At 52.3% G+C, this 26,451-nt stretch overlaps 2 protein-coding genes across 4 annotated transcripts; both read right to left on the minus strand.

Annotated features, from left to right (window-relative positions):
- Positions 1 to 396: 396 nt before the first annotated feature.
- On the minus strand, positions 397 to 19,317 carry AOC3 (amine oxidase copper containing 3). The gene is given in 6 exon segments (XM_049701788.1): positions 397 to 582; positions 585 to 798; positions 1,039 to 1,089; positions 1,091 to 1,169; positions 1,872 to 2,157; positions 17,560 to 19,317. Coding segments are annotated over 6 exon segments (2,283 nt in total). The 5' UTR covers positions 19,160 to 19,317; the 3' UTR covers positions 397 to 529.
- A 514-nt stretch (positions 19,318 to 19,831) lies between these two features.
- On the minus strand, positions 19,832 to 26,320 carry AOC2 (amine oxidase copper containing 2). 3 transcript variants are annotated; one of them, XM_049701690.1, is made up of 5 exons: positions 25,470 to 26,320; positions 23,468 to 25,166; positions 21,176 to 21,461; positions 20,817 to 20,946; positions 19,832 to 20,477 (listed from the first exon to the last, which is right to left on the minus strand). In XM_049701690.1, the coding sequence occupies exons 2-5, from the start codon at positions 25,053 to 25,055 to the stop codon at positions 20,211 to 20,213; spliced, it is 2,271 nt and encodes a 756-aa protein (XP_049557647.1). In that variant the 5' UTR covers positions 25,056 to 25,166; positions 25,470 to 26,320; the 3' UTR covers positions 19,832 to 20,210. The 3 variants fall into 3 exon arrangements, 2 of the variants coding, with proteins under 2 accessions (XP_049557647.1, XP_049557648.1); XM_049701691.1 differs by having other exon boundaries at positions 23,468 to 24,927; positions 25,044 to 26,320; XR_007473349.1 differs by having other exon boundaries at positions 20,461 to 20,477; positions 20,817 to 21,061; positions 23,468 to 26,320.
- Between the last annotated feature and the right edge of the window lie 131 nt (positions 26,321 to 26,451).

The raw sequence follows: 26,451 nt of genomic DNA on the forward strand, positions 1-26,451 counted from the left end.
TCTAGGCAAATCTGTAGTGACAGAAAGGCTAGTGGTTGCCTAGAATTGGGAATGGGTTGGAGGGAAATAGGAAGTGACTACTAACAGATTTTGGAGTTTCTTTCTGGGGTGATGAAATTGTTCTGGAATTAGATAGTAGTCATGGTTGCACAACTTTATGAATATATTAAAACCCATTAAACCTGTACATGTTAAAAGGGCGAATTTTATGGTATATGAATTACATCTCATTTTAAAAATAAGATTAAAAAACTGTTAAAAAAAACAGGAGTCTTCTGGGAAAAGTATGGCCATCACTTTAGACTCCCGGCTGACCATTCCTCTCTACTCTGCGACAGGAACCCAGGAGGTTTGAGGTCAACAAAGGTAAGAACCCCCTGTGTCAGGCATCACAGACTCAGGATGCTCCCAGCAGGGAGGGGGAGGGAAGGGAGGATGGTGCGAGAGAGAGGACTGCCCCACCCAGTGCCCCTCCCCTCCCCTCCCCACACTCCCTGGCCCTGGGGCCCCAGCCACATTCCCCATCCATCTAGTTGTGGGAGAAGCCCGCGTGGGAGAAGGCAGGGAGGTGGGCGGCACAGCCTGGGGGAGGCAAGGCAGGCGGTTGACCTCACAGGCCCCAGCATCCTGGTCCTCCCGGAAGTAGACGGAGTCGGCAGAATCGATGGAGGGGTCCTGGTCAAAGAAGTTGTAGGGTCGGAGGAAGAAGCCCACGCTGTTCCCCACAGTCACTGTGTTGGGAATGTCCTCTGCATGGGAGGTGTGCAGGAAACCGGTTGTCACCCAGGCCACCAAGTCCTAAGGGGGCGAAGAAAGAGGATCGTGAGGTCTGGCTTTGCTACGGGCACGTCCGCCTCCCGCAGGGGCCTTGTATGGGAGGGCTGAGTTCAGCAGCCCAGGAAAAATGTGACATCATAGCGCTTTCTTCCTTAGTGGGTTCTAAAGACCTAGAGGAATCTGGCTTGGGAGAGAGTAAGGAGGTTCATCCTTGCTCCCCCGGCCTCCCCCCTCATGCCCACCCCCTCCCCCTCAACTCACCTGCCCAGCAATGGTCTCGTTGTTGAGGAAGTCAGTGAAGTCCCGGGTGGGGGGTCCAGGGGTCCTTCAAATTATAGATGCTGATGCTTCTGGGCTCCTCCTCCTTCCGCTGGGTCACAGCCAGCTGGTACCTGCAGGGGATTTGGATCAGACCCACAGGGTCATCGAGCCATCCTGCTGCCTGAAGCTGCACTGAAGAGAGGACACAAAGGGGAAACGAGCATAAAGGTCTTATGTTGTCCAGCCTCTTTATTGTTCTCTGTTCACTTCCCTCTCTCTCTCTCTCACACACAAAATTCCCGCATTTGCTCAATATCCTGTATCTCAAACATCTACCGGCCCATTGTTCAGACTTCAGGTGGGACTGTCGCTCACGCGTCCATGCAGATGGGAGTCAGGGCCTGGACGCATGTGCACAGACATGGCCTGATTCCCATCTTAGGTGAATTTCAGTATCCCATGTGCCTGCATTTTAGGGAATATTCCCTCAGATCTGTGCTGCTCTCTTTGTTTTCCCCTCCAACCTTGATTGTGAACACTTTAAACATACAGAAAAGTTAAAAGAATAGTCTAGTGAACATCCTAGATTCCACCTGGAGCATTTAGTCATATTTGATTCAGCACATATCTTTCCATTCATTCATCCACGCAGGAGGCTTCATTTTGAGCGGCGTAAGATTGTGGCTGCAGGAATGTGTGTGTGTGAATGTGTGATCGTGAGTGTGTATATGTACACACACCCATGGGAGGTGGGGGAACCTGGGTTCCCAGCAACATGGAGCCTTTTGTACAGTCTGCCTCCCTCAGTGCCTCTCTGACACCCCATCACCCACCTTGCCCAGCTCAAGGCTCTCTCCATGGAGCTGTTCTGGGGCAGAGGCTCCCCAGCAAAGCTGACTGTCTGGATGCGGTAGCCCCTCGGGTGCCCCCACTTGTTGCTGTGATTGCTGGCCAGGTACAGGTAGCGAGGGGAGGGACCTCCCAGGGGGAAGGCGGCCTGCTCCTCCGTTTCCAGCAGCTTCCGGGTCACCTGCAGCCTCTGTATCTGGTGCTTGGGGCTCCAGGGTACCGCCGTAGGGACAAAAGCCATGTCCTCAGCCCAGACCCAGTTCTCCAGTCCTGCAGGGGTGAAGTGGAGATGGTGGGGGGAAGGGGGGAGGGAGGGCTGGTCATGCAGCTGCTCCACCCCCTCTGGACTCTGTCCCCACCTGGCTTCAGAGTGGGGGCCAAAGAGAAAGCCAGACTGAGTGTGCCCCCTCTTCCCTCCCCTCTCCCCAAGATGTCCCTGATCCAGAGATTTGAAGGTCTTTCTTCTTGATATCATCACTGGTAATAATCCCAGATGCCTTGTGACTGGGCTTCCACTGACCTTCCCCCTCTGAGGAGCTGAAGGGAGGGGGGTTTACCTGAGGTTGGAGCAGTCTAGCAGGCAACGTGCAGGACCAGGTTCTTTCTGACCTGAGGAAAGGGTCTGCCCCTCATATCTGAAGCCCTCTGGTGTCACTAGAACTGCCTTCTCGTGAAAATAATCAGAGCAGTAGCTCATATTTTTTGAACTTGGAGGAGCTCTGCACAGGCAGTGTGTTGAGGGCTTTACATGGATTGATGCTTTACTTGCACAACAACCTGATGAAGGAGGAACTATAGTTGTCCCCATTGTACAGATGGGACAACTGAGGCTTAGAGAATTTAAATAATGTGCCCCGGTTTGTCACCAAGGGCACGTGGTTAGTTTCATGGCAGTGCTGGGGACCCAGGTCTCAGTCTGGCTCTACACTGCCTACACATCAGTACCCAGAGGAAACAAACACAAAGGGGCTCCACCACACACGGACAGCAGACACGCAGGTCAGAGGGAAGGAGAGTCAGAGCCCAGGCCCAACACTGCTGGAGCTTAGCGGTGTTTTCTATTGCTTGGGGATTGGCCAGGAATAAGGGGCAAGGCCAAAGACATAGTCTGTTGCCTGAATAGTTGGAGTTTTGAATGATTTTATTGGAGTCCAACTAGGTTCTATATTAGGACTCAACTTAAGTGATCTGAGACCAAAGAGCAGTAAACCAAAACATGCCGGAAGCTCCCTCCATACCTTCCAAAGATCAAAGAGAGCAGAGACTGATTAAGCAAACCCTCAGTTTCCCTTTGTGAATTACTGCTCCTAGCCCACACTCCACAGTTTCTACTTGTAGACGACAAAGGCCAAGAGTTCCTTTTCCGGTACATCCACACAAGCAGGCTCACGTGGATAATACTAACAATAATAACTAATACTTCTCTGTGTGTGTCAGGCACCGTTCCAAGTGCTTTAAGAGTTGTCATAGCTTAGATGTAGAGATAAAGAGAGATGTGTGCGTCAGTTAGAATACATACATGTATTTTCTAGCTAAGTCCGATGAGAGAGCCTAAAAGCAATGACATCCCAGTAATAATGAGCACACCTGGTACCCAGATCTTGGTTTCTAAATACTATTCTCCAATAAAAAGAACCAGAGATTCTTGGAGAAGTGGTTGATTTCCGGGCTGGAGCAGGGAAAATACAAGATGTAACTGGAATATCTTGTGGTGCCAGAAAGTAAAGAAGTGCTCAAAAAAGGATGGAGGCATGTCAGCAAGACACAGGAACCAACCTGAAGGCTCTCCCAATGGCCAAAGCTGAAACAATTTAAGGAACAAAATAAATGATAGTATGGGGTTATAACCCTTAGAATAAAATATCCATGAGTCCATACAGTTATGAATAAATAATTACATACATAAATAAAGTAAAAAGGAGGGATAACACTTTCTTAATGGAGAATTCCAATTAATAAATGTATAAAGAATAAGAGAAAAAATGTAAATGAGACAGCAATAATAATTGTTGCAGGAAAAATCCACCAATAGATGCTAAAATTCGTGGGCAAGAGTTTGAGAAGAAAAGAAATAGTATATTTGCATAGCATCAAAAATTTCCCCCAAATATTTATTAACTGAAAATGGAAAAACAGTAACTTTTGCAATGGAGGAAGCTGCTAAACACCACCTTAACCAAGTGCTTGAGGCCAATATCACTGGTAATAAGACATATGGACATCACATACCCCTTGATATGACGCTCTAAGAAGGGTATAAAGTCATTTCTGTGGTTTTCTTACCAAAAAAAACCTCCACAAAAACGAAAACACAAGCTCAACCCAATCATGAGAAAATATCAGAGAATCCCAAACTGAAAGACATTCTACAAAATGATTGACTAGTATCTTCTAAAGTGTCAGTTCCTGAAAGACAAGGAAAACCTAAAGACCTGCCAGACTGGAGGAGACCATAAGGAGATAGGACATCTAAGTGCAAGGTGGGTTGCTGGTTTAGATCCCGGAACAGAGAAAGGAAATCAGTAAAGAACTGATGAAATTCTCATAAAGTCTGTAGTTTATAGTATTGTAATAATGTTAATTTCCTGGTTGTGATTGTCCTGTGGTTATGCAAGATGTTAACATTAGGGGGAGCTGGTGATGGGTATGTGAGAACTCTATATAATGTCTGCAACTTTTCTGTAAGTCTAAAGTTATTTCAAAAGAAAAAAATGTTTTTAAATAATCATCATTAATTCTCACAACAGTCCTATGAGGAATGCACTGTTACACCATTTTTACACTTGAGTAAACTGAGATACAGAGAGGTTAAGCATAAAAATGTTTCAGGTGTGGAGAAAAGGGAACCGTTTTACATTGTTGGTGCGAATGTAAATTGGTGCAGCCACTGTGGAAAACAGTATGGAGGTTCCTTAAAAAACTAAAAATAGAGTTTCCATATGATCCAGAAATTCCACTCCTGGGCGTATAGCCAGACAAAACCGTAATTCAAAAAGATACATGCATCCCTGTGTTCAGAGCAGTACTATTTACAATAGCCAAAACCTGGAAGCAACCTAAGTGTCCATCAACAGATGATTAGATTAAGAAGATGTGATACACACATACATACATATATATATGTACATATACATACACACACAATGGAATACTACTCAGCCATAAAAATGAATGAAATAATGTCATTTACAGCAACATGGATGGACCTAGTGATTATCATACTAAGCGAAGTGAGTCAGAAAGAGAAAGGTAAATACTATATGATATCACTTATATGTGGAATCTAAAGAACGACACAAATGAACACATCTGTGAAACAGAAACAGACTTACAGATATAGAGAACCGACTTGTGATTGCCGGGCGGGAGGGATGGATTGGGAGTTTGAGGTTAGCAGATGCAAACTATTATATATAGAATGGATAAACAACAAGGTCCTACTGGATAGCACAGGGAAATATATTCAGTATCCTGTGATAAATCATAATGGGGGACTTCCCTGGTGGCGTGGTAGTTAAGAATCCACCTGCCAATGCAGGGGACACGGGTTCGAGCCCTGGTCCCACATGCCGCGGAGCAACAAAGCCCGTGTGCCACAACTACTGAGCCTGTGCTCTAGAGCCCATGTGCTACAACTACTGAAGCCCGTGTACTTAGAGCCCGTGCTCAGCAACAAGAGAAGCCCCTGCAATGAGAAGCCTGGGCACCGCAACGAAGAGTAGCCCCTGCTCACAGCAACTAGAGAAAGCCCGCACACAGCAACAAAGACCCAATGCAGCCAAAAATAAATAAATTAATTAATTAATAAAAAAATCATAATGGAAAAGAATATGAAAAAGAATATATATATGTATAACTGAATCACTTTGCTGTACAGCAGAAATTAACACAACATTGTTAAGTCAAGTAAACTTCAATTTAAAAAAAAATGTTTCTCTCACATTTTCCAGGAGCCCTCCACTGTGCTCTCCACTCCTCCATTACAACCTAAGCCTACTGAGAGCAGGGATATTGTTTCTTCTGTTACATTGTTTTAGTGCAGTGCTTGGCACAAATACGCATTCGTTCGGTAAATATTTGTTGTTTGCCTGAGTGTAATACGTTGTTATGTGAGAAATTAGAAGTGACACAATATATGTACATTATGATAGAAATTTGGTGGTAAAATTCTAAAAATGTATATCAGTATATCATATATACACAGTATACACTGTAATATATTCTAGAGTGCAGATGCACAATTTTAAAAAAGGAAAGACTTTTTTTAAGCATGAGAGAATAACCATCTAAGGGTGAAAATCTCTGAGGAATTTGATGACTTTCACATTTTCTTCTTATACTTTTACATTTTTGATGTTTCAATGACAATTTTTAAATCTAGGCATGGAGACGTCAGCCCCCTTTACTGGAATCCTGGCCTCCGCCAGGATGTCTTACCACCTGCGTCCAGATCCACCTTGAAGTGGGCACTGTGGGTGTGGTCAGGGGTGCGGCAGCGGCCCCACCAGCAGCTCAGTCACATTGGGCTGGGGTTGTCCGCCAAAGAAGACGATGGCCAGTGCCTCCTGGGCAGGCGGGGGGCTCCCCCTGTCCAGGTGGGCCAGGGCTGCAGCCTTGGGGGGCAGCTCCAGCTCTACCGAGAAGACGCAGTTGTCTGAGGGTTGGGCCTGAGCTGCATCCACCAGGCCTGGCCCCAGCTTCTGGGTCAGAAAGCTCATCACAGCCGTCAGCTCTTCTCGGCTCAGGTCTGCAAACAGCTGGCTCTGGCCAGGGTGTGTCCAGGGCTGGGCACTGTAGGATACAGAGGGGCAGAGGGGAGGCAGGCTGGGATGACACTCCTTCCCAATTCCTTCCTCACTCCCAGCACCACCTTCACCCATGCCCACCACCAGAACACTCCACAGGAACAGAAGAATAAAGACAGCCATAGCTAAAGCTCCTGGCTGCCTCCAGGCTCTTGCATCGGAATGCAAGATAGAAAGACAGACAGACAGACAGGACCTGGGTGCACGATGCCCCTTTCAGTCTCTGGAGGTTCCTGGCTCTGGGTGGGGCTTCTGGGCAATGGCAGAAGGTTGGCAGGGGGCGGAGGCTGGGGGAATCAGTGGTCAGGCCAGGCTCGGGAGGTGGGGCTGATGTAGGAATGTGGACTTTAAGTGACTCAAGTAAGCCTCTGTCCTCCTGTTCCAAAACAAACACACAGGTTCAAGGTTGTGGAACGAAGTGGGGGAGGGATCGGTTTGGGAGATACACCTGGAGAGAGGCAAGTGGAAGAAGTGACAGGGGCAGAAAGGGACTGTCCTTGGGCTCCTCCTCCACTCTCCAGATACGGCCTTTCTCCTGGCTACAAGGCCGCAAGCAAAACTCACCTGTGCATACCCCTCCAACCAGATTCCCTCCTTCCGTCCTCTAGCTGACGAAGCCCTCATCACAGTCTACGGCTCCCCCATCAACCAGAATCCTACTGGCACCCATAGGAGACTGGAGAGCCACGCTGAGAACATAAAGCACCTGGGAGGAGCTGGGGGGCTCAAGGGCTGACCCAGGTCAACACCTTGGAGGCCCTGAGCACCCTAAATCACTGGAGGGGAGCATGAGGGGGGCGTTGGAGGGGGTGGGGAGTTTCAGTGTAACAGAGATCCCTCCCCACTTGAGCAGGACTGATGGAGCACGGCAGAGGTCAGGGTGCCTGGAAACTGGCTGTGAACATAACCTAGCTGCCCACAACCCTCATTTCCAGGAAACCCGCCTCCAAAATACTGCAGAGGCAGAGAGCAAAGTGGCCTCCATTCTTGGGCAGGTGATGTGTGGGAGACTGCCATCCTCTGTGCAGCCAGGTCCTGAGGGGAACTAGGAGAGACTGACGGATCCAGAGAGAGGACATGCATCTCTTGTGAGCCTGGAGGAGAATCCTTTGCAACCTGGACATGTCCAAGAGCTCTTCCCCAGGAAGCCATGTTAGACCAACCTTGTAGACAGAGTGCGTGCGCCTGCAGGAGACTGGACAGGGCATTCAAGCCGAAGGGAACAGAAGCTGCAAAGGTACAGGAACTTGAAACAGCCTGGGCCTGGGCAGGGAACGGCCAAGGCCAGCTTAGGGGGTGTGAGGTGGGGATGGGAGGGGGGCGGGCAGAAGAGGTCAGGGCAGGGAGCCTTGTGAGGTGTGTGTCTAAGCAAAGTAGTAATTGCGGAAAGACAGTGAGAAATCTCAGAACATGTAAAACCAGGGAAATCAACACCAGAAAGGTCAGATTCTCCAAATATCATCTGGTTATGCAACCAGCTCTATTTTGATATGGGAATTCCACATAAGGGGTCATTTTATTACTGACCCGTGTCCTTGGACTCTTTAATCGATAGAATTGATAAGAAGCCAGAGGAGGAATTCAGGCAAGGCTTTACTGGGACTCATGCTGCAGCAGGAAGGAGTAAGAACAAAACACAAGTTCCCAGGACTTCCCTGGTGGCGCAGTGGTTGAGAATCCGCCTACCAGTGCAGGGGACACGGGTTCGACCCCTGATCCGGGAAGATCCCACATGCCGCAGAGCAGCTAAGCCCGTGAGCCACAACTACTGAGCCTGCGCCCTAGAGCCCATGAGCCACAACTACTGAGCCCATGTGCCACAACAACTGAAGCCCACGTGCCTAGAGCCCGTGCTCCACAACAAGAGAAGCCACTGCAATGAGAAGCCCACGCACTGCAATGAAGAGCAGCCCCCGCTCGCCTCAACTAGAGAAAGCCTGCACGCAGCAACGAAGACCCAACGCAGCCAAAACTAAATAACTAAATAAATTAATTAAAAACAAACAAACGCAAGTTCCCTTGCTTGCTCTCTGTGGAGGTTGGGCTGATTCCTTACGTGGGGTGAGGGTGAGGGTGAGGGTGAGGCTGGGGGCAGATCGGTGGGTCGGGCCCGAGGGGAGGCTGAGGTGTTTTGCCCACCCCCTTGGTGGTGCTGTGTGCAGGGGTCATGCCCAGTACCCTGCTTTTGCTCCCGGCACCTCAGAAGTGGCAGTTGGTTTGTGGCTTTTTTGTATCTTATGGTTCATAGTTGCCCCGATTGCCCATGCGTGCAGTTATTTTTAGTCCCTTGCAGTTTCTTTGTGATCTGTGGCTCCAGGAAACATTTGTCCAGGTACAAGTGCAAGCACTCCTGTAAAGGGTCCCAGGTCCCAGCCTGTCTCAATCTGAAATGGGCCATGTGGACTTTATAATAAGGGGGAGAAGAATCTAAGGTCAAACCCAGCCCTGGCCACAAGGCAGGTATTTCCAGCCTGGGAACTTCATTCTGGGCCCTTTCATAAGTTCCGGTTCTACCTCCCAGCTAAGAACACACCTTTAAGAGGACGGTTAATGTTTTATGTCCCGACCAGTGCTACCAAGCACAGGTCAAGAATGTCCACGCTGGTGGGGTATCCCCAGGCTCTCCTATGGGAGGTGGGTAATGATCAGGGAGTGGGAGGGAGAGCCTTTGCCTTGCCTGGTGGGGGAACAGGTTCAGAAGAAGGTGTCCCCTCTGCCCACCTTCCCTAAGTGTCTCACTGTCACATCGCTTCCTCTGATATCGTTTCATCCTCGGCTTCACAATCATCTTGTCAAACACCCTAAAAACGTGTTGAAAAGTTGTCCCTTTTGGAGAATCACTCAGAAGACAGGACCACACGTCCTGCTCCCCCCACTAGGTCTTATTTTCATTTGGACCAACTTGTCCCCAGCCTCTGTGAATGTGCTGAAGATGCGTTTATCCCTGGGAGCCAGAGCCCACCCCCCAGCCCACAGGCTGAGGACTGGGCCCCAGGACGTGGTGCCTGAGTCGAGCTGCTGCCCCAGAGGCCCTGTGTGGCCAGCGGGACCATCCCGGACACCCAGGTCAGTGCACTCTGATCTGCATTCTGGGGACATGGCTCTGGCTCCAGTGTGGAGTGGGGCTTGGGTGTGGGACAGACGTGGGGAGGACACTGGACAGGAAACAAAGGGCCAGGATGAGGCCGGTGACCTCGAGGACAGAGAGGAAGGGAGGGGTCTGAGCGATGTGGTGGGTGGAGTTGACAGGACTCGGTGTCTGATTGGGCGGATGAGTGAGAAAGGGCACAGCCTCTTAGGTGACACAAGGACACAAAGGTTGCACTGGGTGACTTGGGATGGTGGGAGACTTTCCTCAGAAGAAGGACATACAGGGGACTTCCCTGGCGGTCCAGTGCTTAAGATTCCACGCTTCTGCTGCAGGGGAACTAAATCTCGCATGCCAAAAAAAAAAAAAAAAGCAATGGTCTTCCGTTCAGGAGGTCAGGGGCTGAGGACCAGAGTCAGTGACCAGGCATCCTTTCTTACTTTCCCTGTGATCTCAGCACAAGTTGGGAGGTGGGAGGGGGGCATCCAGGATGGGGCTCTGATCAGGGCACTCTGCAAACAGGGCCTCCTTGGGCCACATTCTCACAGGAGTCCTCCCCCAGCCTCACCCTGAATTCAGGCCACCATCATTTCTTCCCCCGACCCACCTCCCTAAGCCTAAGCCTTCTGTCAACTCTATTCTTTGTATCTGGGCCAGAGGCAATGTCCTCAAAGGCAACACTGACCCTGTCACTCCCTTGCTTAGAATCCTTCCATGGCTCCCCATTTTCCTTACGGTAACTGTGGTTGCAAGGACCTGCCTCCTCTGCCCCCTGCTTGGCCCTCCAGGCTCTGCTCACAGCCCACACACATGTCAATGAACTTGGGTACTTGGATGGGGCCAGTTTGTCACCTCCTGGCTTCTGAATATGCTGTTCCCTCTTCCTGGAACCTTATCTCGCTCTCTTCCTTCTCCCTCGGCCAACTTCTACTCCTCTGCCAGGATCAGCTTAGACGTCAGGTCCCTCAGGAAGCCTCCTCAATCCCTAAGTCCGGGTTAGGAGCCCCTGCTATGTCCTCCTCCTACCTCCCCTGGCAAATTCCCTGATGTAATGGACCCTTTACTGGCCCCTCTCTTCCCTGAGGGTAGACATTGTGCATCTTATTCCATAACGTATCCTAGTGCCTTTCAAGGTACCTGGCATGTAGGAGGCACTGGGGAAATCTTTGTTGAATGCATGTAGGAATCCTTCTCCTGCACCCTCAGAGGGAGCCCTTCTCAGGGGGCTACAGGAGAGCAGAGGCAGGCGAGCATATCTTGTGCTCCTCACAGGGACTTCCCATGTCTACATTCCTGGAAGTCCAATTATGCCCCTGACCTAAGCCTCAGGCGTCCCCTTGTCCAGCCCCTCTTATAGGGCAATGGGCCCAAGTCCTAAAGATCTTGGCCTTGGGGACACCAGTTATTTCAGAACCTGACATCCTGGGTTACTCTTCCCTCCTACGGCTGGACCAGAAGTCTGAGGCGAACGATCCAGCCAGCCTCAGGGGTTTAGGAAGAGAGCGGGTGGGGTAGGGGCTGGAGGTCCACCTTGCAGCCCTCCTGACCCCAGCCGGGCTGATGAGCTTACGACCCACGTGTCCACGGATGCCTGGGCCAGAGCTGTCATCTCCATGTCATCTCCACGGAGGGCTGTCATCTCTATGACGTGACTGAGAGACACACCACCGTCCCTTCTTCAGATCAAAGCTCGTGAGCGAGCATTCACACACACACGCACACTCACCGCTTGCAAACACTCACACTCTTGGTCTGGAGATGGGTTTCAAGGCCATGAGTGTCATGTTATAATAACAGGATGGGATGAGGGGTGGACACCAGCCTTCCTTTATTCCTTTTCCCTCCAACACTGACTGTTGTGCAACTGACCATGAACAGGAGCCAGCAGGAGGTGGAGACAAAATCATAAGCATGTCACGGAGAAGTGAAGTTACTCAGGTCAGAGAAAACAACAGAAGCATAAACTCAGTATCAGAGCCACGGTGGCCACAACATGCCTTTTTCCCCTCGGTCTCAGTCTTCAGTCTCTCCTTGTCCTCAATCTCTCTCTGTCCTCTGTCACCCTGGCTTCCACCCCAGCCTGTGTTATAAATTCATCCAGCCATCACTGGCCCTCCCTCCTGACTGAAGTCTTTCTCTCTGTTCTTTGGAACCTAGTTTCTCTCCAGCTCACTAACTCGTCTCCATCCGCTGTTCTACTGACCCAGAAGTGAACCTGGGCTTGGGGCAGGACAGAAGGTAGCAGAAGCTTCTGTGTTGGCTGTGCTCCCTGGATATGATCTCCCTCTGGTCAGAAGCTGAGCAGCGTCTGAAATCTGTTTCCTGCATTTCACCTCCTAGCCTGGCCTGGGCTTCCAGCAGGCAGAAGTCACCCCTCCCCTGTGCTTCTCATCGCCCCCACTTCTGAGAGAGAGAGAGAGACAGGGAGAGGGAGTGAGAGACAGCAAAAGAGACATTGACTGAGGTTTAACATTTTCTTGGAGATGTACAGGCAAGAGGAGGCAAAGCAGTTACCAGAGGCCACACCCATTTCTCTGGGTCTCAAATACTTGAGAAAATTGAGTCCCTGGGGCTATCTCTTAACTCACTCTACCCTTCCCCCCTACCCCAACCCCTTCCTAAAAGACAAGTCAGTTTAAAAAAAGAAGTCAGGGGCTTCCCTGGTGGCGCAGTGGTTGGGAGTCCGCCTGCCGATGCAGGGGACGCGGGTTCGTGCCCCGGTCCGGGAAGATCCCACATGCCACGGAGCGGCTGGGCCCGTGAGCCATGGCCGCTGAGCCTGCGCGTCCGGAGCCTGTGCTCCGCAGCGGGAGAGGCCACAACAGTGAGAGGCCCACGTACCGCAAAAAAAAAAAAAAAAAAAAAAGAAGTCAGGTGTTGTTTGGGCCCATTTATTATTTGAATAATAATAAATGAATAGGTAATACAGTCTCATGGTTCAAAATTCAAACGTACAAAAGGGTGTATAGTACTAAGTCTCCTCCCTCCTCTGTCCCAGCTTCCTGGTTCCCCTCCACAGAGGCAACCAGTGTTACCCGTGTCTTCCGAATATGCATCTATAAGATATGAAAATATGTATTTATATGATCCTTCCCTGTAAAACACAAATGGAAGTGCCCTATACACACTTCTGTGCCTCTCCTTGTTCATTGGAAGATTATTCCCTATAAAGAGATATAATTAGTTTTACAGCTGTGTAGTATTGCTTTGTAAGGCTGCATCAGAATTTATTTAATCAGTCTTTGAGGGACGACAGTTCTGCTGCTTCCCATCTCTGGCTCTTTGTAGAGGGACCCCCAATCCAGACTGCTCCCACCCACCCCTCCACACGGACAACCTGCCGGGGAGGCTCCACCCCCAGAGGCCTTGGCTCATTTGCATGCTCACACGTGATTGGGCCCCCGGCGCTATGACTGGAGTCCCTGGTCTTCCTGCTTCTCATCCTTGGTGTCCACCCAGCCTCCCATATTGGCTACTGCAGAGGACAGAGGGCACTGGTCACGCACAGACTTGGCACAAAATGACCACTCCTCATTACCACTGCACCCGCAAAGCCATCTAACGTGCTAACTTGAGCTGCTGCTGTCTCCATGACCATCCTCTGCCAGAGAATGCAAGGCAGGCCTATACAAATGGGCAGAAAGAACTGTGGGGAAACACATCCTGCCCCAGGACTGGGGGTGGGGGCAGCTCCCAGACACAGGGACACAGACGGGGACTGTCCTCTCAAACTAGATGTCCCTTGCATTTTGAGACTTCCACAGGCCTAGAACCAGGAGAGGAGACCAGAGGTGAGAAATGAGGGCTGGGTAACATCCCCTCAGGGCTGGGAGGGAAATCCCAGGATATAAGAACAGGTGGGAACTGGAGGAGGCTAGGCAAGAGGGGAGAGAGAGAGAAGGAAACATGGGCCAAAGAGCCCCTTCCAGCTTGATTCCTAGATTCACGGGCCTGGCAGGAACCCTGCCCCATGGCCTCCTGGTGCCTATCCCCATAGCAGAGCCCCCCATCCTCACCTCCCAAGTGAGGACTCAGGAGTCTCAAGAGAAACCTGGGATGGCTAAGAAGATTTGGGAAACCCAGAAAGCAAAAATAAAAGGAAACAAAACAAAAAACACCCAAAACAGGAGTCTTCTGGAAAGTTTAACCATGACTCCAAGCTCCTGGCTGGCCATTCCTTTCCTCTCTGCAAGAGGAACTTAGCAGGTCTGGGGTCAACAGAGCTGAGAGCCCCCTGTGTCGGGCATCACAGACTCAGGATGCTTCCAGAAGGAAGGGGGAGGGAAGGGAGGGCGATGGGAGAAAGAAGACCCCCAAGATGTGATGAGGGAGAAGACATAGGCTGCCCTGCCCAGTACCCATCCCCTCCCCCTCCCCACACTCCCTGGCACTGGGGTCCCAACCACATTCCCCATCCACCTAGTTGTGGGAGAAGCCCACGTGAGAGAAGGCAGGGAGGTGGGGGGCACAGGCCGCAGCCTGGGGGAGGCAAGCCAGGCGGTTGACCTCACAGGCCCCAGCATCCTGGTCCTCCCGGAAGTAGACGGAGTCAGCAGAATCGAAGGAGGGGTCCTGGTCAAAGAAGTTGTAGGGTTGGAGGAAGAAGCCCACGCTGTTCCCCACAGTCACTGTGTTGGGAATGTCCTCTGCATGGGGGATGTGCAGGAAACCGGTTGTCACCCAGGCCACCAAGTCCTAAGGGGGCGAAGAAAGAGGATCGTGAGGTCTGGCTTTGCTAAGGGCACGTCCGCCTCCCCCAGGATTCACTTTGGCAGCCCACCTTTGCTCAGGAGGATTTTAAGTCTTCAAACATTTTTCCTACTAGTCCAGAAATCAACGCATAAATGGTCGATTTCATATTCGGAGCAACACCTGCCCCCCATCCCAGCCCGTACCCTCCATCATCTGACATTCCCCATGACATCACCATCAGCCTACACACCCCCAGAGGAATGATGATACCCACGGGCAACTTCAGCTTTTTTCCCCTGACTCAACGAGAGCTCCCAAACTCTGAGAGAAGGAGGATGAGGAGGGAAGATCAGGGTTTGGGAGGCAGAAATTAACTTGGAAATTAATCCTTTAATGGTCAAGCCAGCAACAGAGAAGCTTTAGATATAAGAGATGTGGTCTTCCCTGGTCACTTCCAGCCCTCCTGAGTCCTGGGGCCCTTAAAGGACTCAGTCCACGACACTGAGACTTAGAGAGCTGTAGAGTCTTGAGGATAGGCTCAGCCACTGTGTGCAAATGAACTTCCAGCTTGGGAAGATTCCCTCAGCAGGTAATGATCAGATCCACAAAAGCACAGAAGGCAGGAGTCAGCTCCGTCCTTGAGGAGATGGTTTTCAGGGACCTCCCCAAGAGGAGGTGGGGCTCATCTCTGTGTCCCCGAACCCCTCCCTCAGCCTCCCACAGCCAGCTGACCTCTCCAACTATGGTCTCGTTGTTGATGAAGTCAGCAAAGTCCACGGTGGGGGCCCAGGGGTCATTCTGATTGAAGATGCTGCTGCTGCGGGGCTCTGCCTCCTTCCGCTGGGTCACAGCCAGCTGGTACCTAGAGATGCTCTGGTCAGGCCTCCATGGTCACTAAGTCCATCCTGCTGCCTGATCATCATGGAAGGGAGCCGAGCCCATGGACCTCAGCATTCCCATCTCATTCACACAGTCACTCTGACGCCACCCTGGTGGGTGGCCCGAAATCATTCCGTGTCCTCCTGTTCATCCCTTGCCATTTCACAATATGCCCCCTCCCAAACAGAAAAGACTTTTCCCACCTGGGCTTTAGCCTTCCAAGGGGACCATGTATCCACTGTGGGCCTTTGGATAACCAGGAAATCCTTTTTGAGCTCTTACCTCACTCACCTCGTGTACAGTCTGAACTGAGTTCCCAGTTGCCCCTCCCAACACTCCCTTCTCACTCTCATCCCCTCCCCAACCCCATACGCATACCGCACCCCATCACCCACCTTGCCCAGCTCAAGGCTCTCTCCATGGAGCTGTTCTGGGGCAGAGGCTCCCCAGCAAAGCTGACTGTCTGGATGCGGTAGCCCCTCGGGTGCCCCCACTTGTTGCTGTGATTGCTGGCCAGGTACAGGTAGCGAGGGGTGGGACCTCCCAGGGGGAAGGCGGCCTGCTCCTCCGTCTCCAGCAGCTTCCGGGTCACCTGCAGCCTCTGTATCTGGTGCTTGGGGCTCCAGGGTACCGCCGTAGGGACAAAAGCCATGTCCTCAGCCCAGACCCAGTTCTCCAGTCCTGCAGGGGTAGAGTGTAGGTGGGGGGAAGGGGGGGAGGGGGGGAGGGAGGGCTGGTCATGCAGCTGCCCCCCGCCGCCCCCGGACTCTGTCCCCACCTGGCTTCAGAGTGGGGGCCAAAGAGAAAGCCAGACTGAGTGTGCCCCCTCTTCTCTCCCCTCTCCCCAAGATGTCCCAATCTTTCAGCCAAACCTGTTGACCTGTGAAATATTTCTTCAAGGATTTCATTCCTTCATCCTTTCACACTCATTAGTGGAGAGGCCTGTGCTCAGCACTGGGGACACACTGATGAATGAAACAACATCCTTACCCTCCTGCTCTCACAGAAGCCCCAGAGAGGCCAAGCCCTGAAGGGACTGTAGTGTGAGAGGAGCCCATTCCAGATTGAAGGTTAGAGGAACACAGGTACAGGCAAGAATAGAGGGCTTCCTGGGCCACCTTTCAGCCTGGCCTTAGAGGATGTCACCAGCAGAGGTGACATGGCAGGGCATTCTAGACAGGGGCAAAACAGGAGCAAAAGCAAAGAAGCGTGACTGTCACATGTGGTGCGCGTGTCCAGGGACAGGGCGGGTGTGTGTCTTAAGCAGCGCGGGGAAGAAGGTGAAAGGCAGGCAGTAGCTGTCCTCTGAAGGGAAGGGCCTTGTAGGTCCTTCTGTGGACAGGATCCTATAGGTGATGGGGAAAGTGGGAAGTGTGTAAGGGAGCAGGCTGGCATGGCCTGGTAGGTCCCTCTGAGCACAGGGTGAACCATGGATCTGAGAGGAAGAAGAGTCGAAGCAGCAGAGAGAGGGCTGGCGCCCACAGGGGGCCGGTAGCGGGGCCAAGCGAGGGGTTGGAGATATTTCAGAGGCAGAAAAAAATCTGGTGATGAACTCAGTGTGGGGAACGACAGTAAAATGACCAAGACTCCGAGGCATCATGTAACCCTTGTCTCTCTGTGACCACCAACTCCAGGAACTATCTGGAATATTCCACAGTATCCACTCTACCCCTCACACTTAAGTGTATTGTGCCCAGAGATGGAAATTCAGGGAGGAGAAAGGTCCACCTCCCAGGGAAATGTATCCCCCGGGGGCGTTCCACGATTGGCCTGCAGGTGCCAGGGACTCCGCAGAATGCAAACAGATCCTCCCCAAAACCTACACTGCAGGCCAGACACAGATAAGCTGAAAAGCAAATGGCTGCCTCACTGAAGTGGGGCCCATATAAGTGCCAGAGAGGGAAGAGGGCAAAGGGGACCCTTAGCCTGGATCCTGCCTCTTCTCTGAGCTTAGCTGTTTCCCAAGATTTTCTGATGAGGTCATGTGGAGGGTGGGTGGCAGCTCTGTACCCAGCCAATGAGCTAAGATCTCAGTAAAATTCAGCAGCCAACTCTCTCCCATCCAGCAAAAGAGGAAGCATGAAACTCCAAAACATATACTCATGCTCAGATCTTCCTTTCCTGGCAAACCTCCAACAAACACAAAGCAAACAAAGACAGCCCTTCAGCCCCCTATCTGGGATCCTGGCCTCCGCCAGGATGTCTTACCTCCCACGTCCAGATCCACCTTGTAGTGGGCACTGTGGGTGTGGACGGTGCCCAGCGTGTGCTTCCCAACCTGGTTTCCATATCTTCGGGCAGCTCCAAAGAGGAACGCTGAGCTGATGTAGCCTGTGGCATGGAATTTGACTTCGATGGCCCCATTGGGGTGGAAGACCATATCCCACACATAGTCGTAGTTGAGCAAGGTCGACACAGATCTGAAGACCAGCACTGTCTCCACAAGGCCCCCAAAATAGTGGGAGTGAAAAGCTGAGTGGTGTCGCCTCAGGGGCAGGCCCTGGTTCTGCTCAAACACACAAAAGGCATCAGGTAGTGTCTTGGGGGCTTGGGACTCCAAAAGGAAGTACCAGTCCACGTAGGTGGCCAGATAGGGGCAGTCCACCCCACGGGTCAGGGGTGTGGCGTACTTGCCCATACCAAAGCTGCCGTCCATGTAGTGGGTCAGCATTGCCGCCGGGGAATTTCCACCATAGACAGCCAAGGCCTCTTGGAGGCTGATCTCGTAAGCCAGCCGTTCTCCCTGGAATCGGATGTCAAAGATCCTTGGACCACTGAAAGCTCCGAGGCCAAAGGAGAAAGTCCACAGTGAGGAGGCCACTCGACTCCCCTGGACACTGAAGCGGGGGCCCTGGGGATGGAACTGCAGAGGGGGAGCCGGACCCGGAGGCGCCTTGGACTTCAGGGACCAGGACCCACCTGTGCCATTGTCTGGGATCACCACCACATTCACCAGGCCGGCCTCAAACTGCTCCTCCAGGTGGGCCAGACTCTCATAGTAGCGGCCTTGAAAGAACACCTTCTGGATGGTCCAGCGAGCAGGGTCCAGAGCCTTGTGGTCTACCAGAAGCTCCAAACCTATGGGGTGCAGGAAGAACCCAGCCCCTGAGATGTTGTAGTAGAGGCCAAACCAGGTGGCCCTGTCCCCTGATTGCAAGCCACGGGGGGCTGTGGTCATGGTCACCAGGTTCCCTCCTTGGTGCTTGTAGAAGCAGCAGTGGTGGAGGAGACCAGCAGCCTGGGGCAGCTCTGTGTTGAAGATCATCTGGTCTATGTCCAGGTACTCTCGCATGAGCACGGGGCGTCGGTGATAGGGCAGGGGGCCCCCGTGACGCTCCACAGTCACGTCCTGCAGGTAGGAGGGGTGCGGCAGTGGCCCCACCAGCAGCTCAGTCACATTGGGCTGGGGTTGTCCGCCAAAGAAGACGATGGCCAGTGCCTCCCGGGCAGGCGGGGGGCTCCCCCTGTCCAGGTGGGCCAGGGCTGCAGCCTTGGGGGGCAGCTCCAGCTCCACCGAGAAGACGCAGTTGTCTGAGGGTTGGGCCTGAGCTGCATCCACCAGGCCTGGCCCCAGCTTCTGGGTCAGAAAGCTCATCACAGCTGTCAGCTCTTCTCGGCTCAGGTCTGCAAACAGCTGGCTCTGGCCAGGGTGTGTCCACGGCTGGGCACTTGGTGATACGGAGGGGCAGAGGGGAGGCAGGCTGTGTTCACCACCATCTCCTCCCCTGCCAGCTAGCAAGACACACACCAGGGCAAAGATGGTGATGACAGCCAGAGCGAGGAGCACCAGGGTGGTCTTCTGGTTCATTGTCCCATGAACGTAGAGACAGAGGATTGAACCAAAGTGGAGACTTGTATTCTCAGTCCAGCAGAAGAGGGTCTCTTTTGCTCCCTGTACTGGGGGCTCCTAGACTCTGGCTGAGGTTCTCAGTATTGCGACGCAATGGAGACTGAGGATGGGAAGAGCATGGGAAGGCTGGGGAGGGGGGTGGAGCGGGCTGGGGTTGGGAGGCGGGCCTAAGGCAGGGCAGCAGTGATTTCCACAGACCTTACATGGCTTTGTGTTCCAGGCTCCAGCTCACATTCTGCTCTCTGGGTCAGGGTTGGGACAGGGGAACGCTGGGTTAGGAGGAAGGGGTGGTGGGGATTTCAAACGAATGCAGCTGACCAGCCTGAGCACAGACATGCGCTGACATGCACAGAAATGCCGGGGAGGAGGCAGCCCCTCTTTCCCCTCCGCCCCACTTCTTTCCCCAGCGCCCATTTCTCAGGGCCAGATGTTCCCTTTCCTGCAACTTGGAACTATTGTCCTCCTTCCAAGGAAACCCCACCCCCAGCTCTTCAGCTTCCCAAGCAGCATTTCTTGGCCAGGTCTGTCCCCCTTGCCCCCTCTCCTCCATGGCTAATTTCCTTGGCCAGAGTCCTTAATATCTCTGGGGGATTCTAGATACTTCCAAAAGTCAAAGAGAAGAAATCCAAGTAAAAGTCTTGTAATACTTTTTATTATAAATTACACACACCATCAGTTCTTACAAAATTCTATCTATTCTTCCACTTCAATGCACATGCATTAAAGAAATGTCTGGTATAACATTCACCAAATGTGAATGCTCTTTCTGAGTGGTAGGATTTGTGGTGTTTTAGCTTTTTTAATATCAACGTCATTTGTATAAATTCATCATTTTTAAAAAATGAACTGGAAATAAGAATTAACCAAAGGATATATGGGGGTTTACGTGGTAGGAGGCGGTTTCCCAAGCGTCGAGTGTCAGGGGAGCAGGAAGTGGGAACAGAGAGAGGAACGTACATGTCTTGGCACCCCCTCTCCGCCCTGCCCATGTCCCACCACACACTCAGGGCTACAAGTCTTGGTAAGAGAAAGGCGGCAGGTCCGGGACACAGGCCGCCAGGTGGGGGATGCAGGCCACATGATTGACACTGCAGAGCCCAGCATCCTGGCCCTTCTCAAAGTAGACGCTGCCAGGGGAGAAGATGGAGGGGTCCTCATCAAAGAAGTTATAGGGTCGGAGCAAGAAGCCAACTCTGTTCCCCAGAGTCACTGTGTTGGGGACATCCTCAGCGTGAGGGATGTGCAGGAAGCTGGCTGTAACCCAAGCCACCAGGTCCTGCAGGAAGAGGAAGAACTGGAGACTCTGGAGGTGAGACCCAGAGAACCCCCCCTCAGCCACAATCCCCAATCTCCAGTCTCAGCCCTGCTTCCACCTCTGCCCAGCCGCAGGCCCAAATAACAGGCGTGGTAATCCATGTGAGAAGCTGTAGGGTGGTCCCAGGGCTAATCTCACCCCCAGGAGGGATGACCCATGTTGGTCATCAGGGAACTCCCTGGCTGGCCCCTAATCTAAGAACTGGAAATCTACCATTCCCTCCATCCTACAGCCAGGGGCCGGGCAGCCAAGACACCAGGCTTAGGGGAGCTCCTTTCCTCTGCCCCTAGGGCTACCAACCTCTCCTAACAGGGTCTCATTGTTGATGAAGTCAGCAAAGGCTGTAGTGGGTGTCCAGATGTCATTCTGGTAATAGATGCTGCTGCTCTGTGACTCCTCCTCCTTCCTCCGGGTCACCACAAGCTGGTATCTGACCAGGAATGTTGTAGGAAGGTGGTGTCAGAAAACGTCAAAGGCCTTTCAGCCCAGAAATCCTTTGGATCAGATTCTGTGTGAGACCATTCCCGTCCCATATCTACTTGGATCTGAGAAGAGGTCCAGGGGTGAATGATCGAGGTTAGTGAGTTGGGGTCTTCAGGAGCTGGGATGGGAAGGGGACCAGTCCTTCCCTACCACCCAGTGCCCAGGGCCCTCCTCACCTCCCCCAGCTGAGGGCCCTCTCCATGTCGCTGTCCAGGGGCATGTGTATGCCAAGAGGGCTGTGGATCTGGATTCGGTACCCGCGCTGGTGACCCCAGGAATTAGTCTGGTTGCTAGCCAAGTAAAGGTAGCGGGGAAGGGGGTCCCCCAAGAAAAAAGCTGTCAGGTCCTCCCTTCCCAGGACCTGCCGAGTCAGCTGTGGGCGCTGCAGTTGGTGCTCCGGACTCCAAGGGGCTGCCACAGGTTTAAACACCACGTCTTCAGCTACCACCCAGTTTTTCAGCCCTGCCAGGGTGAGGGGAGGGAGAGGAGTGCCACAGCAGGTGAGACAGGTCCCTTGTTTTCTCCGTGATGCCCCCTGCACTGGCCTGACAAAGGAGAGCAGAGCTCATCAGAGCTCTGCTCACCACAGCAGAGCTCATCAGCTCTGCGCTGGGAGCCAGGTCTGGACTTGAGAGCTAGCCCGCCTTCTTTGAACTTGCCCTGTCCAACACAGTTACCACCGGCCACAAGTGGCTCTTTCAATTTAAAAATTCAGTTCCTCAGTCACACTATCTACATTCCAAGTGCTCAACAGCTACATGTGGCTAGCGGCTAACATATTGGACAAGGCAGACATGTAACATTCCATCATTACAGAAAGTTCTATTGGCGCTGGTCTACCCAATACACTTTGGACCAATTGTTCGCTTCTCTGATTCTCACTCGGTGAATCGCTACAATGGGCATAAGAAAAGCTGTTCTGTGGCTGAGCTCTATAAATGTGAAAGCACACACAGGTGGCTAATAACATTCTTCTAACTATGAAAGGGATATTTGTCTTGGAGAAGCCGGATGGAAAAACCCAGTCCCCTTCCGTGGTGCCCTGCATACTCCTCCTGGCTCTGAGACTTTGATTTTTTTTCTCAATATGGCAGGTATCACTTTGTCTTTTTTACAAGGAAGTAGATTTATATCTTTAAATTGTCTGGGAGATCCCTGGAACACTTATACTCTTTCTGCAGGTTCGGACTGCTAGTTCCTTTTGGCATGACTCATATGAATGTGCTGGCACACAGGGAACTCTCCTGAAGCCAGTGCCCCTGCCAGTTGTCCTGTGTGCAGGGGCCTGACACAGACTCTCTGGCCCACAGCACCAGCCTGTGCTGCACGCTGGTCCAATAAATGTGATTTGATTTTATGTCCTAAGACAAGGCTCTTCAATGCCAAAATGCTGGAAAGAAAACTTCAAGTCAGAAAATAGTCATATTCCAAATATGTCCAAGAATAACCTAGTTAAAATGCATGATTTAAAATAGCATTTCAATCATGCTGTTTTCTTAGCTCTCTCCCCTCCACCCGCACAGTGCACACACACAGATGCACACACACGCCATCTTTATACTCAAGAGAATATGGAAATGTTTCACAAGAAATATGCTGAGCTACAGTGCATTATACTTGGACAGCCACTTCCTGACCCATCTCCCCCCACCCTCCTTAGTTCCCGTAACTGAAAAATGGAGAGGGTCTGATGGATTCCTAATTTTCTTTCTGGGCCTAATAGTCTAACTTGATAAGTTAATTATTTTGTTCTGGACAAAAATCTGTCAGGAGCTTTAGGTCCCCTTTGTGCTTAGAGCCCTACTTGAGAAATCCCTTTCTACACTTGCAGCAAGCCTATTGCATGCCTGCCATGTCACCAGAGAGCCCACTGCAATGACACGTGCTGGCAGGAATGGGATGGTCCTCCCCAGGAGGTGGATGGGCCCCTGTCTTGTAATCTCAGTTGCCTGAAATCCTGCGGAGCAGCCCCCAGTTAGCACCTCCTTTTCTCAGGCCCCAGGACCACCTCCACTCTCAGGAAGCTCTTTACACAGACTACTCCCTATCTCTGTTCAGGCCCCAGCTTCCCCCACCTCCATTGACTCTCAGAATGAGGAAGAACTCAGAGCCCCAGCTCCAGCCGTGTCCAGCCTCAGACAGGCAGGGCAAGGGCAAGTTCACCACCCACAGACAGGCTAAGGCAGCCAGCTAGTACAGCGCAGCCATTACATCTGGTTTCACAATTGCAGCGGGTCAGAGGGGCTGGGCGGGGGAACACTCTCTACCTTTTGCCAAATACCCAATAAGCCCAGTATTTAGGCTGACTGCAGTTGAATACAGTCAGATCAGTCCCTGCTGTTGCCACAATAAATTGTGGTGCTGGAACGCCACCCTCTTGCCTCTTCCGGCTTGATGTGGCTTGATGTGCGGGTCTCCCTTCCCTCTGGCCCACCCCAATGCTCAATCCTCATCCCCTGGGCACTCACCTGCCACATCCAGGTCCAGCTTGAAGTGGAAGGCATGCGTGTGCACCGCCCCCAGCACTCTCTCCCCAACGCGGTTCCCAAAGAGGAGGCTCTCCTCGCCCCCGCTCAGGAAAGCTGTGTTGATGTAGCCCGTGGCATGGACCCGCCCTTCAAGCGCCCCATTTGGGTGCAATACAAAGTCCCAAATGTAGTCATAGTTGCCTACAGAGGACACAGACCTGACTACAAGGGCCGAGCCAGCCAAACCACCATAGAAATGACTCTGAAGGTGACCGTGGTGCCTGCGGAGGGGTAGTCCCTGGGCCTCCTCAAACACACACACAGCCCCTGGGAGCAGCTGGACTGCCCCTTTGCCCACTAATACGTGGATGTCCACCATGGTAGACTGATAGGGGCAGTCCACTCCCCGCACCAAGCCCCGGCTGTGATGGCCAAGTCCATAGCTGCTATCCAGGTATCGGGTCATCATTGTCTTGGGTGAATCGGCACCATAGATAGAAACACACTCCTGGACACTGACTTCATAGGCCACTCGCTCACCCTTGAACCGAACATCAAAAATCCTCATGCCACTGAACACCCCATGGCCAAAGGTAAACGTCCAAAGGGAGGACGCCACTAGGTTCCCTTGCACACTGTACCGGGAGCCCTGAGGTGAGAACTGAAGAGGGGGAAGAGGACCTGGGGAGACCCGCGATCGCAGCGATGAGGCCCCATCTGGCAGGGGTAGAGGAACTCTAACCACTTCCAGCCGGCCAGCCTTAAACTCCCATTCCAGCTGACCCAAGTCTGCATAGTAGTGCCCAAGGTAGAAGACCTGCTGGACAGCCCAGCGGGCAGGGTCCAAGGCCCTGTGGTCCAGCAGTAGCTCGAGCCCCACAGGGTGAAGGAAAATCCCAACACCTGAGATGTTATGGTAGAGGGCTATCCAGGTAGCACGGTCCCCTGAGCGCAAGCCACGAGGGGTGGCGTGCAGAGCGGCCAAAGTGGAACCATTGTAGTTGAAGACAGAAGCCAGGAAGACTGGTGCCTTGGGGAGCTCCACCTCTTTCAAATGTTTCCACATCTGGGCAGACTCAGTTCCCAGCACGGGGCGTCGGTGATAGGGCAGGGGGCCCCCGTGACGCTCCACAGTCACGTCCCGCAGGTAGGAGGGGTGCGGCAGTGGCCCCACCAGCAGCTCAGTCACATTGGGCTGGGGTTGTCCACCAAAGAAGACGATGGCCAGTGCTTCCCGGGCAGGCGGGGGGCTCCCCCTGTCCAGGTGGGCCAGGGCTGCAGCCTTGGGGGGCAGCTCCAGCTCTACCGAGAAGATGCAGTTGTCTGAGGGTTGGGCCTGAGCTGCATCCACCAGGCCTGGCCCTAGCTTCTGGGTCAGAAAGCTCATCACAGCCGTCAGCTCTTCTCGGCTCAGGTCTGCAAACAGCTGGCTCTGGCCAGGGTGTGTCCAGGGCTGGGCACTGTAGGATACAGAGGGGCAGCGGGGAGGCTGGCTGGAGCTACGTTGGCTGGTCAGCAAGACATAGGCCAGGGCAAAGACAGTAATGAGGGACAGTGCCAGGAACACGAGGACTACCTTGAGATTCATGGTGACTGCTGAGAGCTGAAATGAGAGTCCCGCCAGCTGCTCCTTCTGCTTACTGACATCAAATCAGGGTTTATATTCAGTAGGATGGATAGGAATAGTGAAAACTCCACCCTGTGGGTTGGACGGGAAATTTCTGACCTTGATTTATATAATTCTGCTCCAATTTTCTGTTCTGTGGTTTGGCTCAAGGTACTACTTCCACGTGCATAGCCTCTCCCCATCCCTGAACTCCTCCCAGCAGCACGGTCAGTACCCACTACCGATCTCCATCATTTAGACCAGATTAGAGGGCATTTGTATATACACTAGACTCTACCTTCCACCCAGAATGGGTCTGAGGAAGTATGCAAATCTCAGACGCCCAATCAAGTCCCATGTACTACATGCAGCCACTCTAACTGTCCACTTTCCTACCTCCTGGCAGGCACTCCCCTCCAGTATTTCCAGGATCCACTGCCCAGCTCAGCAGTAAGCACTGTGTTCTGCCACATGCCTAAGACCAAGCCCTTGATCTGTAGTCTCAGGCCTCTTCCGTCTAGTCGGTGAGAAAGGAGTGGTGAGGGCCTGGGCGCAGCAGTCAGATTTGTACACCAATCGCAGGTCCCTAAGCTGTGTGACCTGAGGGGAGTTACTTATCGTAAGTCTCAGTGTCCTCACCTATAAAGAAGGGATAAAACTACCCCAGAGATTCACGGAGAGTAAATGAGATCAGGCGCGTAAAGTGCTTAACAGCCTGGCACGGGCAGGCATTCAAAAATTGTCAGCTACTGGTAAGGATCTCTGAAACAGAATAGGGCAGATGTTCCTCCATTGTTCAAGACCTTAAATCCCTTTCTGCAGAGACAACAGATACCAGATCATTGGATACCAGAATGCTCCTCTGCAAGGTGGAAGTTAAGGAAACTTTATTTCAGAGGGAGCTAAGGTCCTAGATAGCCCTCCAATTCATTTGAAAACCAAAAACCAGGGGTCCCTGGCATCTCCGCAAGAAACTTAAGACATTATTCAGAAGGAACTTTTAGTATAGAGCAAAGAAAATGACGGGGTCGGGTGTGCCTTGAACCAGGTGATTCCCCACACACGGAACTAGAGCGGCCTCTACTGGCAGTTCATGGGTATCACTGGGGAGGGAAGGAAGGAAGGAGCTGGGATCTTGTGAGGGTAGAAGGCAGCTTAGCTTTGGAAAGAGCTAACTTTCATTTAATTCAGACTGAAGACAAATGAAGGACCCACCCTTGCCTCTTGATAGGCAGAAGCCTCAGCCTTTCCATTATTCCAGAGAAAAGAGGCAGCTCAGTTGGTATAAAGACACCCAATAGGGTGGCTGGAGGTATATGAGGAGGTGGGTATCCCAATGTGCACACACGTAAGTGTGGGTATGTTCCTGGACACCAGA

This window comes from Orcinus orca, chromosome 19 (assembly GCF_937001465.1).
Source record: "Orcinus orca chromosome 19, mOrcOrc1.1, whole genome shotgun sequence".
Classification (NCBI taxonomy): Eukaryota; Metazoa; Chordata; class Mammalia; order Artiodactyla; family Delphinidae; genus Orcinus; species Orcinus orca.

What these genes read in the sequence shown, in the direction of transcription:
- AOC2 (XM_049701690.1), bottom strand. Translation starts at nt 25,055, where the DNA reads ATGAATCTCAAGGTAGTCCTCGTGTTCCTGGCACTGTCCCTCATTACT. An exon ending in GCTGGACCTGGATGTGGCAG is followed by an intron (nt 21,462 to 23,467) that starts GTGAGTGCCCAG and finishes TCACCCTGGCAG; the next exon opens with GGCTGAAAAACTGGGTGGTA. An exon ending in AGGGCCCTCAGCTGGGGGAG is followed by an intron (nt 20,947 to 21,175) that starts GTGAGGAGGGCC and finishes ATTCCTGGTCAG; the next exon opens with ATACCAGCTTGTGGTGACCC.